Source organism: Telmatherina bonti (assembly GCF_933228915.1).
Source record: "Telmatherina bonti genome assembly, chromosome: 18".
Classification (NCBI taxonomy): Eukaryota; Metazoa; Chordata; class Actinopteri; order Atheriniformes; family Telmatherinidae; genus Telmatherina; species Telmatherina bonti.
In genome coordinates, this window is record NC_136616.1 from 23,071,536 (window position 1) to 23,091,498 (window position 19,963).

General features: G+C 39.8%; 1 protein-coding gene across 10 annotated transcripts in view; it reads left to right on the forward strand.

The window, feature by feature from the left end:
- The window catches only part of mpdz (multiple PDZ domain crumbs cell polarity complex component), a 50,557-nt gene extending 39,395 nt beyond the window's left edge, over positions 1-11,162 (forward strand). For 8 of the 10 annotated variants that reach the window (XM_079258147.1, XM_079258151.1, XM_079258150.1 and 5 more), the window contains 20 exons: positions 109-286; positions 1,206-1,402; positions 1,499-1,590; positions 2,313-2,391; positions 2,713-2,778; positions 3,547-3,642; positions 3,727-3,801; positions 3,988-4,096; positions 4,908-5,053; positions 5,684-5,767; positions 6,706-6,899; positions 7,107-7,121; positions 8,024-8,171; positions 8,272-8,358; positions 8,429-8,525; positions 8,675-8,835; positions 9,485-9,589; positions 9,871-9,965; positions 10,128-10,251; positions 10,337-11,162. In XM_079258147.1, coding sequence (XP_079114273.1) covers positions 109-286; positions 1,206-1,402; positions 1,499-1,590; positions 2,313-2,391; positions 2,713-2,778; positions 3,547-3,642; positions 3,727-3,801; positions 3,988-4,096; positions 4,908-5,053; positions 5,684-5,767; positions 6,706-6,899; positions 7,107-7,121; positions 8,024-8,171; positions 8,272-8,358; positions 8,429-8,525; positions 8,675-8,835; positions 9,485-9,589; positions 9,871-9,965; positions 10,128-10,251; positions 10,337-10,483 — 2,295 coding nt within the window. In that variant the 3' untranslated portion in view covers positions 10,484-11,162. The remainder of the gene's footprint in view (positions 1-108; positions 287-1,205; positions 1,403-1,498; positions 1,591-2,312; positions 2,392-2,712; positions 2,779-3,546; positions 3,643-3,726; positions 3,802-3,987; positions 4,097-4,907; positions 5,054-5,683; positions 5,768-6,705; positions 6,900-7,106; positions 7,122-8,023; positions 8,172-8,271; positions 8,359-8,428; positions 8,526-8,674; positions 8,836-9,484; positions 9,590-9,870; positions 9,966-10,127; positions 10,252-10,336) is intronic. The other 2 variants (XM_079258148.1, XM_079258149.1) reach the window with 2 other exon arrangements.
- The last annotated feature ends 8,801 nt before the right edge of the window (positions 11,163-19,963 follow it).

Sequence of the window (19,963 nt, forward strand, 5' to 3'; positions counted from 1 at the left end):
GAGTCCGACCAGAAATTGATTAAAACTTGAATGCAGAGACAAAGCCTTCTTCCTCCTCTTTATCTTCCACTAATAAACCATTTTCTACCTCCTCCTGTGGCGTGACAGCTGGCAAAGCGTGAAGCAGCAAAAGCATCTCCCACCAGCACTACACTCCCCCTGCCAGTGGTGCCCCATGTGGGAGAGAGTGATACAGACACGCTTTCTGAAATTCCTGGCAGACCTGCAGAGCCTGTTGAGGAGAACAAGGAGGAGGAAGAGGAGGATGAGTTTGGATACAGCTGGAGTGAGTTCATGTTTTTCTGTGGGTGAAGTCATATTTCAAGTTGAAATCACAGTAAAAATGTGAACTTTTTTCTCACTTTAGACTATTATATGGTAATATCAGCTTCTGTGGTAATTTTTTTTAGTGAGTATGACCTATGACAGGTAGAGACTTGGATTTTATTTTGTACCTAAATAGAGACATTAACATGAAATAACATTACTTTTCTAGCTATTGTATGCATTAATACCAAATGGCCACAAGAGGTCACCCAAGGGACATAGTTGCCCTGTTTGGGCCATAAATCTGTCCTGCAATTAACTCGCAATGAATGTGCAGACATGCTTGAAATAGTAGCACCATAGCAAAACCTCAAGGACTCTGTTCCAAATAGGCTTTTTATCATTTTGGAGACACTCTAATGTCGACTGTAGGATGAATTCGAGTTTAAAGGACAGACATCCAACCTCAGAACACTTGGGACTGTAGAGAGTCTGTGTTTGGTCATTCATGTGTGTGTGTTACAGATAGGCCAAGTCCATCCTCTGAGAAAAAGATTGAAGAGGTTGGGTCTGGGGAGGTGAGTTGTAGAGATTAGTACAGGACTGATGGTTCAACAGTGGCAGGGAGCCCAGAACAGCACAAGCTCATTGGGCTGAGGAGCGACTATCTAACACACCAGAGACAGGAGCAGTGGACAGAGAAAGAAGACAGAGTAGAGAGAACAAAAGTGGCAAGATTGAGACAAAGAGATGGAGGGTGAAACCAAAATAAAAAGTTCAGCCGTCTCATTTTTCAAACTTACACCGTCTGCTCTAAGTGACTCTGAATCTTGCCAAATTTTGAACATTACATGAGCTGACAAGGTTCAAGACAAAGCTGGACCTGTTAAGCAGCATTATCTTACATCTGTACGCTGCCACTTTGCTGCCTTTCACAGAGAATATAATCCAGCGATATGGCAGCATCCCAGGGGTTCTACACATGATCGAGCTGGAGAAAGGCAAGACAGGCCTGGGCCTCAGCTTGGCAGGAAACCGGGACCGCTCTCGCATGAGTGTGTTTGTTGTGGGGATAGACCCCAGCAGTGCAGCGGGCAGGGACGGACGTATGCTAGTGGGGGACGAGCTGCTGGAAGTGAGATCACTTGTTTTTCTGAATATCTCTAGTTCAGAATCTTATACTTATACATCATACTCATACTCTGAGGTATCATTTTTATTTTTCTGTTAGATCAATGGACAAGTTCTTTATGGCCACAGTCATCAAAACGCATCATCCATCATCAAGAGCTCCCCATCCAGAGTCAAAATCATCTTTGTCAGGTATCTAATGTTGCTTTTCTTTCTATTGAAGCATTTTTATTAAAACTGTCCATTGCAAGAGGCTGTAAGGCCAATTCATTATATGTCTGTTGTAATGCTGTTTAAGACTCAGTAGAGGGAGCTATTGTAATTCTTTAGATCATGATTGAAAAGTTGAAGCGTGGCAATCCATATCCAGGAGCATCTGAGAAATGAATTCTCAGACACATGTCAAATAAGTAATAAATAATTTGCCACCCAAAAAATTATTATTGCCAAACACTTTTTCCCAGCATTGAATTAGTTTAATGTTCGTTACATATATTATGATCAAACCAGGTGCTCTTCCAGTGATCTACCTATTAATTAGGCTGTTTTCCAGAAACTAAATGTGGATTTATAGCAACATGTTTTCACACAAACATGAATATTTTTTTTTAGAAAAGACACAGTGTTAAAAACAATCCCAGCTTTTTACAACCTACTATTACTCTTCTGTCTGGAACAAAGACACCTTATAAGCTGACACATCACCGCAGAGCCGAAACAAGTTTGACCTCTGACCCCGGTTTAGTCTTTGACATGATCCCAGTACTTAACCTCCCACTTAACTCCCAGTTATCCAGACATCTCAGTCCTGATCCCCCTGAAACAGACACTGTGATCAGCTTGTGTAAATGATCATTCTGCTGTCATGCTGCAGAGGAGCAGCGATTTATGTGAGTTATGTCTCTGTGAGACAGAAACACAGAGGCGCTGAACCAGATGGCTGTGGGACCAGTCAAAGAGCACGAAGGAGACACAGTGGAGCCCCACACTGAGGTACTTCTCTCCTCGTGGCATACAGACACACATCATGCATCTCTTTGAAAGTGATGCTCAAGCTGCACAAACTTGTATTTTCTTCTCATGTACAGTAATTAAGCTTTCACGCTGAGTCATGTGTCTAAATTCTGCTCATGTATGACAGTCCCCTTTTGTGGACGTGGAATTTCCAACATCATATGCTTGTGTGTAACTCCTAAGACATTTATAACTCACAAACAGTTGGAAATGGATGTAGGGTTATTCCCAGTAACCGGCATACAAGAAGATTTTTATAATTACTTAAAAGCGTACCAACAATTGTATTTTCTATCACAGCCGGAATCAGCTGCAGTTAATGGTGATGATTCTTCAAAACCTGTTGATCACATCATAAAGCCAAAGGTGAGACGCACCAGATGGACCAGTGGACGTGACACACACACAGAGGACAGTCTTGTTCTTTTCAATTGGCACATAAAGGCAATAATAGGAATAAAGTCTTGGAGGAAAAGCAGTAATGAGGGATGTGTGCACAAAAAAGACCCAATGGAGGATGACAAAGAGAGCCGAGCACACAGGCACAGTCAAGTCTGACAACCTGCAAAGACAGGAAAGAGATGAAAAGTTGTAAAATAAAGGAGTGAAGTAAACAAAGCAATAAGTGAATAGGAGAAAAGAGCTCTGAAGGGCTTAGAGGTTCAGTTACTTTAAATAATAAATGAGAGAATAGATTTCCATCTCACTGTAGGGTCTACTTTTGAGCTTTACAGGAAGTTTGTCAAAGGTCAGTCTTTTATCCTTTGAACACCGCAAGCAGAAAACATGAAAACAACCTGACATGAAAAGCCACATGCCATGAGAATCCTGTTCTGGGTTAGTTTATTTGTTACATAGGCCAGCCAGGCAGGATGGTGAAAATGCAACATCTCTTATAGATCATTGGTATGAAGACATAAAATCTTCACTAGAAACCATATATCAACAGTTTGCGGTATGGGAATTATATTGGCTGAAGCTGAAGGGAATTATCTTTCTGTATTTACTCAGTTTTACCATTTCATTAGCTTGTACCATTCCTGTCTCCACACAGTTGTGTACCCATGTGCAGTTATATTGTACAACTGATAGAAACTTTAAATTTTAATGATGTTTTATGTTGTTTACCAACAGGATGATGAAGGTCTTGGCATCACATTCGTTGAGGGCAACACGGAGACTGGAGTTGAAGTTCAGAGTATACCTGAAGTTGCGGGTTACACTGGAAAAGTATGTAGTGCTTCTTTGATTTAAACAATATAGCAGTACATTACAGCAGCTTTGCTAATCAGATGTATGTTGTGTTGTGTGTAGGAAGGCTGCATGAAGCCAGGGGACAAACTCTTAGCTGTGAATGGGGAATCAGTGCTCAGTTACACTGTGGATAAGGTAAGCTGTATCATTGAACATGAATGTTGATTCTTCAGACATTTATATCAAAGAAGCTACAAGACATAAAGTTTGATTAGTAATCTAAATGACTTTTAGGTCAGTTTTCTGTTGAGTAATACCGAAGGTCTAATGAAGCTAACCTTTTCCACAAATGAGACATCCTCCTCCTTTTCCTCTCTTCAGACCACTTGTGAGGACAGAGGCTCCTCAGATGGACACCTCCCCAGCCTACCCAGCGTGCATAGCATCACCCCAATTACTTCAAGTCCTCCAGAAGAGGAAGCAGTCACGAGTGAGTCTGTGTTTTATTTCACAGTGATGAAAACAAAAGTAATTCCCCTTTGACTGAAGTGTTGGTTCAATAGCTGTGTTACAGTCAGTTCTAAATTAGCTCAATCTGAGAACTGGGATGGTTTTCCATAGCCAGAAAGCAGCAAGAGCCACATTACTCCCATCACTTTAGATATTTGTTTGAGTACATGTTTTGACCTTCCACTGTGAATTTCAGTAGACAACCACTGTGCAGGGAGATCATTTATCTCCACAAAAAAACAGCAAAGGATTACAGTGTTTGTTTTCCCAGCAAACTGATGTCCTAATATCAGTAATCTAGCTTTTCAAACACTGTTTAAAACTGTTTGTGAATGCTCTCTGCAACACCAACTGGTGTTTCCAAACACTAACTGGTGTTTATGGGCAGCTATCCAAACACACAGTTTCTAACGGGATCAGTAAATAGCAGCTGACTGGAATAAAACCCCTGAGAATGTTCATAAGCTTGTTTAAAAAAATACAGCAGCAAACGCTGGTTCACATCCTTTCTGCAGCTCTGTTTTTATTGCTCAATGTTAAATTAGGCCGACTAAACGCTACATTTACTCTGGAATTTTAGATATGTATGATTAAATATTGTAGTTTGTCTGGTTGGTGTCTGTAACCCTGCGTCCCTGGTCTTGTCATAAATGATTCTTAAGTCTGGCCCAGCAAAGCGAAGCTTTTTGTGCTGGGGTCAGAAAGAGCAGGTTCTAAGTTGGGCTTTGGCTCTGAACCAGCACTGAAACTGATAGAAAAAAAAAACTAACAACAAAACAATTCTGTTGTAGGTTTCAGTTGCTCATCCACCTCTTCCACTTTGGCCTGTGAGCCAGAGACTTGTCCCATCATCCCTGGCTGTGAGACCACCATTGAAATTTCAAAGGGCCGTACAGGCCTGGGCCTCAGCATCGTTGGAGGCTGCGACACCCTGCTGGTAGGAAACAGTTTGTGAATAAGACTTTGCTTGAACCAAAAGCTGCTGTTTCTGATTTGCAACTTCCAGTCAGTCGTCACAGGAGTCAAGTTTGACAAGTATACAAAAAGTCATTTGCAAAAGTGCAAGTATTTTAAAGTTGTTGCTGACTTTACTTTGTCAGTTAGCACCCACCGTGCCACCCACGTCTTTCGTGGCAGTAAAACTCAGGTCTGAAATAGCCATGGTGGCTCAGGAATGTAGGAAATGATGTTGTCACAGCCTTCCTCCTCCTGCCATCATCCTCTCAGCCCATCTATTCTGTCTGCTCAGTCAGGCTTGATAGCAGCAGCTCTTTGTCTGGCCTCTGCCACAGCAGACAATATCCAACCCTGGAATGTAACCTCTGGACCCTAAGTGACACTCACAATGGAGCAGAAAAAAACCCCACTGAAACTCAGTAACATAAATCATTAGCTGAAATTATTACATAAAAAAAAAAAAAAAAAACGCATCTATGTCTCTGCAGTATTTCTTTTCCTTCCATATACATGTAATTCCCTTAGAATAAACTCCTAATGTTATCATTTTCTTTCCAACACTTCCTCTGCACTCTCTTCCTATCTTGTCTTTTCCTCGCTCTGTCCTCAGGGAGCCATCATTATCCATGAAGTTTACGAAGAAGGAGCAGCTTCCAAAGATGGCAGACTGTGGGCAGGAGACCAAATCCTAGAGGTGAGGTGCAATATAATGAGAGGCATATTTGACCTAGATAAGAAGAGGCTGAACACATTTCAGGGAGACGTGCGTGAGCAGCTTAGACACAAAAGCTTGAGTTTCTGAATTTAAGGAATTAAATGGTTTAATACGGCAAACCTGAACGATAAAACTTGTGTAATAAAACAGCACTTAATCCAACTGCGTTTTGCTGTTAGTGAGGCAACATGGCAAAAGAATGAGGTGATTATGAGTAAAAAAGTAAAAGTAGAGTAGTATGCACCCTGTGTGTTTTATGTGCGTTGACAAGTTAAGTACCAAGGTTCAACTTGGATCTGTCCTCCCTTTGACCTCATGCTTTGTCACAGAGGGGCGGAGCGCAGGAGTGTGGTTATTGAAGCTGGGTCAGTAGTCCTGAACTGAGAGGCACACATGCATGCACCCACACATACACACACCATTATGGCTTAATTACCCTCCACTATTCATTTCTGTCTGTGAGCCAAACTGGTGTGTTTAGAAAGTAAGGTCAGAGAGGCAAAGTGAAAAGAGCAGTTTCCCAGTGCACAACCATGCCATTAGCTGCTGTGGGAAAAATCCTCGGCATATTCATGGTGAAAGCGACTGAACTATTCCCCTCTTTAATGTGGCAGTTATATAAAAAAAAGCTGGACATTGGTTGAGTTTTGTGGGAAGGGCTCCCTATAGTTATTTTTAAGTGTTCTGACATCACCCAGTGATCTAAATGTTATTTTACCAGTTTCCATATCAGCAGTTTTGGTATCTTCAAAAGAGGTTAAAGGAAACTTCTGTTTTTGCGTGAAATTGGGGCTATTAGTGCTTTTCATAGTTCCTTGCCAGGAAGAAAAGAGTTGAGTCTTGCTACTTTGCAAAATGCCCAAAAAAGGAAAGTTTGCAACAGATTGTTATGCGATAGCTTCTTTTTCTTCTCTCAGGTGAATGGAACTGACCTGCGAGCAGCTAGCCACGATGAAGCCATCAACGTTCTGCGGCAGACCCCGCAGAGGGTTCAGCTGACAGTCTACAGGGATGAAACCCAGTACAAAGAGGAAGACCTGTGGGACTCTTTCACTGTGGAGCTGTCCAAGAAGCCTGGCCAAGGCTTGGGCCTGAGCATTGTAGGAAGGAGGTAAGCGATATTTACCTTTAGCACCCCGTGCTAAAGCATAGACATCTCTGGAAATGTAAAGCAGAAGATTTATTGTAGTGTTGCATCATCTTTTATGCATGAAAATAGCTGGAAAAGTGCTAAACCATTGCACAGCAGTATGAGTGAAATAACATGAAATGTAACAATCAGTACAACTTGTAATTCTGTTTTTACTTTTTAATGCAGATCACGGGAGCAGAGGTAACTCATTATTTATTTACCTTAATGTTTTCTGAACAACTGGTGTAGAGTAAGATAGACAAGTCGAGAACAGCATTAAATATTCTGAAAATCTCTTATGTAAAATAATTACGTTTGGTATTAATATGTACTTTTGTCTGCTTAATGTAGTTTATATTTTGCTGCATATTTTGGGTCACAAAGGCCATTAAAGCTCTGAAAAAGCTCCAAGTTGAAAATTTCAAACAACCCAGAGAAAGAAAAACCTCCACTATTGTTTATTCCTGTGTTATATGTGAATTGCTGTCTATCTAAACTTGAGGTTTGTCACATGTTGATTGTCAAATGAGCCAAAACAAATGAAAATAAGTTTGTGATTTAGTCGTTTTCAGTGCCTGAAATGTGTTCAGTTTGTCAAACGCAAAACAATGAGACTCATTCTGCTCATTCTTTCCACATTTTTCTCATGTGGAAAGAGAAAAAAAATGTCACAAGAATGGAAACAAAATAGATGAGCTAAAACTTTGTGCTGAAAGTAAAGTGCAAGCTAGGAGTTAGTGGTGAGGAGCTGTAACAGCCAAGTATCTGTGTGAGTGGGAGTGAGATGCAGTAGCCTTGCTTCACAGCCTCTGTGCTTGTTAGTCTTTATCTGCGTGGAGATAAGCGCTTCAGATTTGCAGTCCACCTTTGTAATAAAAAGTTAAACTTTTCTGTTGCAAGTTCTATTTTTACTTTACGCTTTGTAAGCACAGAATTAGACTATTTTGATCATTCATTGTTGCCTTAAAAGCAACATATGGTGACATACTTCCCATTATTTGAAGTCATGCTTGTGCAAAAATGGGTTATTGTGATCGTTAACAACACAGTTCTGCATGTTGTGAGAGACTATACCCATCGTTACGTCTTCATCATCCCAACAGGAATGACACAGGAGTGTTTGTGTCCGATATTGTGAAAGGAGGTTTGGTGGACACTGATGGGCGACTAATGCAAGGCGACCAGATTCTGACTGTCAACGGCGAGGATGTCAGGACGGCCACTCAGGAAGCCGTCGCTTCACTACTCAAGGTAGCGCCTGACTAGTCATCAGAATGCAACACAGTTAACGACAAATCTGCTGAAAAACTTAGCCAAAGAGCTCAAAATAATGCCGTGCCTTGTGTTGCAGTGCTGTGTGGGGCCTATAAAGATGGAGGTGGGAAGGTTTAAAGCCGGTCCCTTCCACTCTGAAAGAAGACTTTCTCAAAGTAGTCAGGTAATTTACCACTCATTTAACGTCATCTGAGGATACAGTTTTGTCTAGAAACTCACTGTTTTGGTTTCAGATAAGTGAGACAGGGAGCTCCAAGGTGGCCCATCCGTCATGTTCAGACTCTGAAAATGTTCCAGGAGATTCTGAGAAACAAAGCAGAAGTCAGGAATGTAAGTACTATCAGATTGCGAGTATAATGTAGGAAGCAGATATTAATCTGGGAAACATATCAGTGGATCAGTTACTGTGTGTACAAAAAAAGAAAAAGACGTGGAACAATCCTTCAAAAAAAGTTTGCATGTTTTCAACATCCTTGCAGCTGTGGAGACTCAGGACATCAGAACCATTGAGTTTACCAAAGGACCAAGTGATTCTCTGGGTATCAGTATAGCAGGCGGCGTGGGCAGCCCCCTTGGCGATATACCCATCTTCATCGCCATGATGAATCCGGTCGGCTTGGCTGCTCAGACACAACTTAAGGTAGGAGATTCTGATGGCGTTCAGAGACGTAGAAAACGAGGAGTCATGCATACCTCTAATTCTTGTATAAGACTTAATGTGGAAAATCTTAGTTATGTACCACAGCGTCACTCCTCTTCACTTTGCGAAGTGAATCTCAAAGGCCTCCAAAGGTCAGGAGCCCGAGGCGCTCACATACATACTGACAATTGTAACTTTGTCTGACAGACTGGAGGAGTACAAAAGCCACAACTAATACGGATAATAAATCTCCCACTCGTGCGTTTAGATCATGAAGTGTATAAAAGGACTCATTGAGGTGGATTGGGGAAATCTTGAATGGTATATTTATGCTGCTTTACGTTTTAATTGAGAATGATAAATGAGACCTTCACATAATGAAATTACTCAGCTTAACTAAAGCCCAGTTCTGCTTTTGTGTATGAAGAATGGATTTAGCAGATAGTGTTCCACTAAAAACCATTACTGAAACCAAAGAAATCTCAACACAGTCTTTTTTTTTTTTTTTTTACTTTGCAGGAAGGAGGAAAACATAACTGTTCAAACCTTTCTGGGATAAAATTTACTGCAAATTGAGCCAAGTTTTTTTTTTTTTTTTTTTTTTTTTTTTTGGTGCCAATTTGTTGAAATGGTGTCACTTCTCTTTTAGATTGGAGACAGAATTGTCAGCATATGTGGCACCTCTGCTGAAGGGATGAGCCACTCGCAGGCTGTCAGTTTGCTCAAGAACGCCACGGGTACAATACAGCTGCAGGTCTGTCTCCCAGAACACACACCCATACAGTTTTACCCCCAGCCCTCATGTCTCAGTTAGATAAACCTGCAGTCAAATAAGATCATTTGTGGCTCAATTTGTAATCTATTCATACTTTAATTGACCATAAAGATGAAGTGTGGAGTAGTAGGGGCAGATTCTGCAGTAACATAAAACTTGACTTCTTGCCTTTGCTAACATCATCATATCTGCTTTTATCTCGACTGTAAATCAAGTCCAGAGCATCGTAACAGTGACACTTTGTGTATACATGCATGCAGGTGGTAGCCGGTGGTGACACAACCATAACAGGTCCCTCTCAGGAGCAGGTTGGTGGGGCTTTGACACCCAGCTGCATCTTCCAGGATGACATTGGGTATGAAGCTGTTATTACAAAAGAAATAACATTATGCTGTTTTCTTTAGTTTATCTTGCCCCTTTAATGGTGGTCTGTCTCATGAACTCTAAAGAGAAAGATGGGGGATGCAGTGCACCACGTCCTGAATCTGTAAAGTCTTTAAATGTGTCTTTTCTTCAGCCCACCTCAGTATAAAACTATCACTCTTGAAAGAGGACCCGATGGATTGGGTTTCAGCATTGTTGGAGGGCATGGCAGCCCCCATGGAGATTTGCCAATTTATGTTAAAACAGTTTTTGGAAAGGTAACTAGGTGATGTTGCTCCAATTTATCTTTGCAGAATCTATATGATATGAATAAAACCTGCTTATGCCTGTGTGTGATTTCAGGGGGCAGCAGCAGAGGATGGCCGACTGAAGCGAGGAGACCAGATCATGGCCGTTAACGGACAGACTCTGGAGGGCGTTACTCACGAAGAAGCTGTCGGCATCCTGAAAAGGACCAAAGGAACTGTCACACTCACTGTGTTATCATAAACATGCACAAACATAGACGTAAACTATAGTCAGTATGTTTGTACACTTTCACCCTCGTATATCTAGCAGAGGGAGAAATCAGTATCTCACCAGTTATCTGTGAAAATATCCACACTGAAATGCGAGCAACTAGATAATCATGAAGAAACTTACTGCTCAGAATAGGTCTGAACACTGTGATCCAGGAAAGCCTGTTGGAAATTGACTTACGAAAGGTGAGAGGAAGTCAGACAGCAGCACAGTTAAGAGTTTTAATTATGTGAAGCATTCCATGACACTGGACTGAAGGTTTGATGCACAGTTTTTTAACACACTGCTCTGAAGGTGTGAGACCAATACAAAGAACTATGATGCTGCTAAAGCTGACATGTAAGGTATTATGTCACAGTATTTCTCTTTTTATTTCCAAGTATTAATGGTCACTTCATGTGAGTGTACAGAAAAGTAAATGAACTGCTTGGTAGGATTATATGAACAAGTGGTGTAATTTGTCAGGCCTGACACCAGTTGGACAGCAATAGGTTGTTGGCCCAAAACAGTAGTGTATGAATTTGCCAGGTGTGTGTTGTTCAGTATTAGCTCTGTATTGTATCACTATAAATGTGCTTATAATTGTGTGTCTAGCACTGTCAGTGTGACAGTATGAAGTCTGTTCACACTGAATTAATTAAAAGTGACCTTTGGATTCAATCTGTGTTCAACTTTTGGGTCATATTTTGGCTGGTAGACCTTTAATAATTACATTCAGTTATCAGGCACAGTTTTTTTTAAATTATTGAAAGATTACATGACCATTTATCTTGTTATTATTAAAACTTATTCTCTTTCAGTATCTTCAGGCGGACTTTGAGGACAAATGATGCCCGAACCGTGTGTACTAAAACTACACTCAGTTGTGTTTGTCTTAATTTTAATAGTTACCATTTGCAGAGACTATATTCATTTAGAAGTTTGGATTTACAACTACAGCATACCAAAAGGATATTCATCCTGGAAGTGTTTGTTTTTGTAAGCAAGTCTGAAAGTGTTTCGATGTGTTCTTTGTGCCATCTTAGTTTATTCTTTATCAGAAACACACAAATTGAGATTTGAATATCTTCAATTTAAAAAATGTCCTCTGTACTGTGACACCACGAGCATTCAAATTGACCTTGCTGCATAGGCATACTTATCATTTTTTTGTTGGTTATATTATGAAGCTTTAAACTGTCACCACTTTGAACGTTAAGATAATAAGACTGTCCTGCAATGGAATAATCCATTATTACATTACTAAACTCTTTTAGATCATAAGTTTTATATCTACTTGAGCAATTTATTGTTTTAATGAAGCCAATCAGGGAATATAAAAAAAACCATATCACTTAGTTAATTCCTTTTACAGATAACTCCTAAGGCTCTATTAGTATTTTAAAGACGGCATTGATGCAAGCTTAATTTCTTCTAACATTTTCAGTTGTCAGTCATCTTGACTTGAGGATTTTTATTACAGTTTCCAAACATAATTTTATTAATGTGATTAATGGCAGATTGATCAAGTATTTTCAGTTCCCCATTTCTGAAAGGTTTTTTTTTAAACATTCCCCGGTCAATATTAAATTCCAACAACAGTAATTAAATAAATTGCAAGGGTTTTTTTTTTTTTTTTATCCTGGTATATGTACAATAACAAACATGGATGTTCTTTAGTTCACATCTTTAGCAGCATGCTAGCCTATACTTACATAACTTTAATGTGTTTTTGAATCCATGCTCTTTTTTTCATTTATTTACCAAACCACTTAGTCAGATTAAGGGTCGCGGAGCATTTCCCAGCAATCAGTGGGAGAGAGGCAGGGTACACCCTGGACAGGTCCCCATTACAGGACCACATGCTTTTTTTAAAAATATATATATTAAATTCTCCAAAATTTCCAGTTTGGTTTCTTTTTCATTGTAATTGAGGTAGTATAAAATCATCATGGGTGGTCAGATGTAAAAATATGCTTAATGACTGAGTTTTTGTCAGCCTTTGATTCTTCTATGTGTAAAGCAAACATTGCTTGCATCCGCTTTTCATACAGTAAAGAAAAGCTTTACGAATACCATCATTAAATCCATCTTGAAAACTTCTTCATCCTAAAACATCATTATAAACATGTAATATTAACACAGGAATGGTAGTTATTGAGTATTGTGAAATGCAGGTCAACTTTCCCAATGCTCCAGCTGTTACTCCATACATGACATCTGCCTTACATCAACCCAGATCAATTTTCTATCCAGCAGATAAAAGCAATTTACTGCTGCCGCGAGTCACAGTCAAATGAAAGGCAAATAGATCTAAGTCAGCAGCTCAAGTTAAATGAAATGTACATATACACAGATTTATAGAGTCTGGGATAAAAGTGGAACAGCTCATATGGTCTTGCTTCAATAAATTGTATAGTCACTAGAGACGTAATAAAGTCCAGATACAGAGAGAAAAATTCTCCATTAAAATATGGCGTCCCATCTGTCTGACAAGCACAGCTGCTCCACAGCCACAAGTCCTCCCGTCTAATGAGGTCTGAGGCTTGTTCAGAGTCAGTGGGCTGTTAAGAGAAGAACACTGTACGACTCTTTTTGTGTAGAAGTGCATTTCTTCAGCTGTTAGGTGACTCCTTCAACTGCAGGTCGAAACCAAACACGGTTACCTGCAGCTGCTGCTGGCCAACGCGCTAGCTGGTTCCCGCCTGCGCTCGACAGCTGGGGCTTTCTTTCAAGCACCTGTTGTTTTTAAGACCCTGGTGGGTTTAGAGGTTATCCCACCATCCTCCAGGTTAAAGAGATGCTGCTGGGTTTACACAAAGCTTGAACGCACAAGCTCTTTAGAAGTGAGATCAAACTGCGTCACGCTTGACTTATATATATATGGCTACGTGGTATGAAGTTGCACAGCAGTGGCGCCAAAACGCGAGGCTTTTAAAGGACTGAATTGTCAAAATGACAGCAAGGCTTCGATGCACATTTTCACGGGATTTGTAGATAAATAAAAAGATAAGTTCCTCTGAGCTATAGGCTATGAGATTGTGGTCCATGCTCATACATGTCTGCTCCGTAAACGAATGTATTTGAGCTGTGAAAATGGGCCGAAAGTTTGTCTCTGCTTGTTCAAACATTTCATGGCTCAGTATCTTCATGACGTCAACTACACTGAAAACTCAGATGCCAAGCAAACAGAGCCTACAGTTCATGACTGGAGCATGATGAGTCAGTAAACATATCTAAGAGGGTATCATCATGCCACTTTAGCAGAAAGTGAGGGCTGCTGGCTGCACAGATCAGTTGCCTGATAAAAGGACAAATGAATGCAAGGGGGAGGAAATGTCTTGGATCCTGCCCAACAAAGCAGAATTTCCAAGTTTAAAAGCACGGGATTTCTTTGAACTCTGAAATTTATCATTTGTACTGTCACTGAGGGAATTTGGCCGTCATTGTCATGCTTAGCCACGCTTAACATGCAGAACATCTAAGGGATACAATTGAATTTCTATTAATCAAAAAATGCCACTGTGTTGGTAAAGGCAGTGAAAAAGGGCTGATACGTGACACTGTCAGTAATAAAGCTGATATCGACCTTGTTTTGACCTGATTGCTTGGCTGATTTCCAGCTAAAGATTTCTCAGAGATGGAGGAGGAAGTTAAAGTGGTCTAACATCTGCCTGACAAATCAAACTGTCAGACAACAGCTTTGAGCAGGCACGCTTCCTCAGCAACATCTGGAATTTGCTATATTTTGCTTCATCAAACATGTCCTTTATAAACAGAGTATCATTCAGTCTTGGAGGGAAGATTGTCTTCTGGAGTGTGCCCTGCCAAAGACGCCCTCTTGCATACACAAAACCAGCACACGCATAATTAAATTTCCACTGCGGCTGTGGTGTTAAATTGCTACTCAACGGAGACACTGCTCAACAACAAAAAGACGACGTTTTCCCATCACTAGAGATTTTCAAAAAGAGTGTTTGAAGTAATCAGTTGACCTTTCTGCAAGGTGACTGTGTTGCCTCAAGCCTTTGCATACCTGTCAGAAAGATTAGTGCATCACAAACGCACACAATCCTCTGCATTGTTCCAGTCAGCCCACATTAGTTGCTCTTTAACACATCTTCATCTACACGCGGTTGCATAACTGTCAGTAAATTGAGCGGAGGATGTCGACGATGGTGGAATCTTTCCACTCGAAGGCAAATATAACAGATTCCAAGAACATTTACCTTTTGTTTTATATTTAGAAGTGATGTGGAATTTGGTGACAAATAAAAACTTGTATGAAATTAAACAAAAAATATTTTAAGCTTTTGATCAGAGCAATATTAATGTTAGTCAAAGATGACCCAAGAAAGGTTAAAAAGTCATTTAGGTAAAAGACATAGAAATGATTGCTGTTTGAGTGAACTAAAAACCAAAAAAAATAAAACATTTAAGCTAATCATATGTAGCTTTTTACTCTAGTTTTACACATAGCGTCTTGATTCCAGAGCAACTACAAACTGTGCTCTCTATATTTATATGGTTACATTTATATTTCTCTGAGTAAACAGGCAAAAACAAACACATACTTTCCTTCATCCTCATAACCTAAAATTACGCCATAGTCAAACTCAGTGAACAGGAAGCTGGATGTTATCATGATTTACAGTGAGGTTTCCTTCATTACAAGGATAACCACAGTTCAGCACAAAGTCTCACATTCCTTGAGTGTCTAAAGAAACTGTTGGAGTTAAGCAAATTACATCATGCAGGGGTCAGATTTCCTTGACACCTTTGGTGTGTTTGCACAAAGTGGATCGAGTGTAATGGGCTGAGGATCGTGTTTACACAGACAACAGAGCACATGTTTAAGTTGAGTACACCAAACACTGGTATTAAATGTTTGGGGGTTGATCCCTTAACTGCACGTATGGCATGTTAGCAGTACAAACAGTCTGCTGAGTTCAGGCTACGATAACACAGCACAAAGGACAGCGTTTAGTGGTCCATCTCGCGCAGTGATCTACAGTCTCTGTGCGACTGTGCAGCACTTTGCAGGAAGCTGTTTCACCGTAAGACTGCTGCTTGTCTTAAGCACACCTTGTGTGCTTTGCTATGTTTGCATTTTAGCTTCAGCTCCAAATGACATCACCGCAGCTGAGAACAGATAAGACAGAGAGTGTGTAATCATCACTTCACGAGCTCTGTGTAAAGTAATGCTGTAACACAGGCGCTTTGAAATGTTTGCAGAGCTTAGGGTGGGAGAATCACCTGAGAGATGCACACGTCTAACCTTGTGACAAAGGTTAGGGGCTGTTTGATGTGGACAGGAACAAAAAAAAAAAAAAAAAAGGAAAAAAAAGGGGGATAAATAAAGAAAAAACCTTCTATGCTAGGTATTCTTGAACCTTAATTTTTATCCATCCATTTTCTACACCCACTTATTCCAATGCAAGGTTGCGGTGTACCTCAATATCACAGACAATCAAGGTAAATTCCAATAAAAATGAATGACAACAAAAGAATCCAACAAACTACTTAAACGTGTAGGAAGCGCTCATATGTTAATGCCAAACCAATCAATATAGTTATTTAGATTGGAAGCAGTGCTTTATTCAGCACCACAAAAAAAAGTTTATAAGCTGAGGAAGATTGAACTGGTTGCGAAACCCTGTGTTTTTTATAATGTTGGCATGGCCTGAACTTATTATGCTAGAATCAAACATGGCGCTGTCTTGGTTAACAGTGTTAGAAGGCCAACATCTGCTGGTGGCTATCAGAAGGGGAGACTGATGAAGACAGGAGGATTTATTCCTCAACTGAAGTTAAACTGATAGCTCTACCAGTCTGTGGTGACCAGAGGGAAGGTTAGATGGTCAGTCGAGTAACTAATTCAGTTTGGAACATCAAGCTGAACATTGAGATTCATGCTAATTTGTCCAATAATAACTAAGGTCTATGGAGGATTTCTTTAGCTCAGTAGTTAAATTATGCAGATCATGTGGGGACCTCCTGTGCTGATCATAGACAGTAAACAATTTATTAACAGAGCCTGACATGACATCACCAATGGGTTTGTGGAGCGCCTTCAGTTTTCCATCAAGTTATTATCATGAAGGGCTTTCGGAGACAGACGTGACCATATATAGGCCTGATGGAAGAATAGGAAAGTCATTTCTTCAAAGCTGATTGGATCAAAGCACTGCCTTTAATTATGATTTTTTTTTTTTTTTTTTTAAATAATTGAATTATTTTCAGAAGCGATACCAGGGCATTTATTAAAAGAATTGAATCTAGCTAATGACATCATAAGGACATGTGGGAAAAATCCACTGACCTGGTATTTATTTGAGAAAAACTGGCTGTTTGTTTGTATTAGGGGTTGGGGGTGGGTGGGGAGTTTTGCTGAGGTCACATGTGACAAAGTCAGTCTTTAGTCAGCTGTCAGTTTTGATGCTAAAGGCAATCGTGCAGTGGCTTCATGGCTGATTGCGGAAGGCTGCATCTACCTTGTGCTTTAGTCTTAGTATGAACAATCCCCTATTACTGCGACAAACAAAAACAAGTCAACCTCTCACTTAAGGAGAGATCAAGCAATTGCCAAAGTCAGTAAGCCTGATCCTCTTGAGGTCTTTAATGTCTATCCAGTATTTGGTAATCCATCTAAAAACTGTCGAGAAATATCACTGGGTGTTGCACCAATCAATACAATGTCATCACCAGCACCACAGCCCTGTAACAAATGTCCAGCAAACACACTGGAATGTGTTTGCTCCACACGCATTAATGGGCCACATTATTGACTGCTCCCTTCCCGCACCGCTGGGTTAAAAATAAAGGCATCCTATTGATTTTAAGACATCATGGAAAAATGAGTCTGCGATGAAAGCCCATTTATGCTTCTGGCCTTCCCTGCAAGTTGGCCCATTTTCAATCTTTGTTCAGCAAACTTGACAGCACCATTACAGAGAAAGCAAATGTCACATGAAATGACACACGATATGTCTAACAGTTTTAGAGCAGTTCGTGCTCAAGCTTTGACTTGCCTGTCTTAGTTTTATTTTATGTTGAACCCCGTTTATTATCCTGAAGATGACGTTTTTAAAAGGCCCTGTTATCAACCCTGCAGTTACAGCTCCTGGCTTTCATCCCACACTTTTTAACACTGACCTACTCTTGTTGTTCATTTAAAAGTGTGGTGCTGATGGTGAAGAGGTTAGAGCTGAATCATCTAAACCTGTCAGCCCTCAAGAAAATTAGAAGTCTTATTAAAAACTATGGGGTCCCAATAGAGTTCTCAGGTCTGTGACTCAACATTTACTCCTGTTTAACTTTGATCTACAGATGCAGACATGTAAAAACAAAGACTTTCAAAGACAACGTCAAAGCCATAAAACTTTGTGACATTTTCCAACAGCTCATTGCTTAAAGGATTAGGTTTACACCTTGCTTTTGCATGCGCCTTGTCAAATGATAGATACAAAAGCATCTTGACCTTTAAATGTGAAGACGATCCTGAATAAACTTTTATTCATGCCATTTTTTTTCAACATCCCTTACTTTTTTTTTTTTTTTTTTTTTTTTACAGAATAGCAGTAAATGAAGCTGCACAATAATGCAGTGGCAGCTTTAAAGGTGCTGCAGCATTTAAATTCCAGCTCTCTTGCTTGATTTATGAGGATGTCCCGCAGGGTACGAGGCAGCGAAGACTTCCACTTGGCTTTAAACTAAACCCCCTCTGCAGGTCTCAGTGGGGGTTTAAAACAAGTTTCCATGTCCCCTGACCAGGTGACTGTCTTACCGCTTCATGTCTGGTTTTGCACTGATAAAACATTCTTTCCCTTTTCCCACAAGATCACAGATGCCAGATAGTTCTGGAGTAAAGTTTTACTCCCTAAACTGTTTCCAAGCTTAAAACAGGTGTAGTTATGCTGTTGTCATCTGCACTGCCACCGTTGGGTCCAGTGAAAAGATGGCTGAATCTGTTGCATCTCTGATTGTTAGGCTGATAATAAAGAAAGAAATGCAACTGAGTGACAGGTTCATATACTTTTAAGACAACAACAAATGCTGTAAATGTTTGAAATTGTTCTCAGAGTTGTATGACACTGGAATTGGTTGCTTGTGGTGCCAAAACAGAAAGTAACTTCAGTATTTGACATGAATGTGATCCAAAAGATTTCTTCAGAAAGAAAGATTTACATTTATGCACAGCTGCACTTCAAATGAATAAAAACCTATTACAATGTGCGCATCTGAATATGAACAGTTTTCTTCAAATGCTTTCTCCACAACAGTAACTACCCTTCGGCTACTGATGAGACACCCAGACTTGTTTTTCAGTACACTTGCTTGAGAAAATTTCTAGGATAGTCTTCGTATCGCAGCAAGGAATTCATCTTGCCAAAGCTTAAGGGTATTCAAGAAAAACACCTCCATGAGACTTGCATGAACCTGTCATCTTGCAATAAACCGTGCTAATACATTTATCAACAGTAGTTTTCTACAGGCAATCAATCAAAGAGGTTTTACCATCCATAATCATTCACAAACATAAAATCTGATTAATTCGGACTGCCACTTCCTTCTGAGGATTTATTTAATGACATTTAGGACAAATACCAACATTGCTGGGGTTGATCTGATTGTTGTGAAAGAAAGAAATTTGACATATCTTTGTTTGTTGACAGCAGCCAACAGACATGTCTGCAGGGCTACATAGACACGACACTACATGGTCAATGATGTTCCTATGACCTGAATGATTTCATGGCATCTTGGTTATAGTACTTACATGCACTACATGAAGAGACGATCAGTCATTTGAAGTATTACGGTATGATTTTATGATTTGTAGTACTGTGATAATTTGATTTTCAGGTAAGACAGATCAGGCACGAAAGCCAAAACCTTGTTGAAAACTTATGTCATAGATGCAGCATTCCTTTGTGATGACTTGTGTTTTCAGCAGTTTCTGAACATATCTATGAACAAAATCTCTTTTGTTTTGTTTACACACACACACACACACACACACATATATATATATATATATATATATATATATATATATATATATATATATATATATAAACACATAGTAAGTGTAAACATTTTTCTTGCAAAACAATAAATCAGGATGTATAAATATGCAAACTGCATGTCTCAGTGGTAAACATACTGTTGTAATCAGCATGGAAGAACTTATAGATAATAAAAAAAATCAAACCAGAAAATTGGAAGGATGCAAGTGTCAAATTTCAATGTATACAAGTTGCACCAAGTGGTGCTTTAGATATTGTCATATAAACTGGAAAACATCTGTATCAGTGAAGCATAAGGGAAGCCTTCTGCAAAGCTTGCAGCCACATATCTATCATCCCACTCTTTTCAGAAGTAGGCTGCTATGGAATCCGTGTTATGAAGCTCCACTCGCCAAGATTCCTGCTAAATTTCAGCTTCCAGCTCAACAAATAAAAGAGGCAA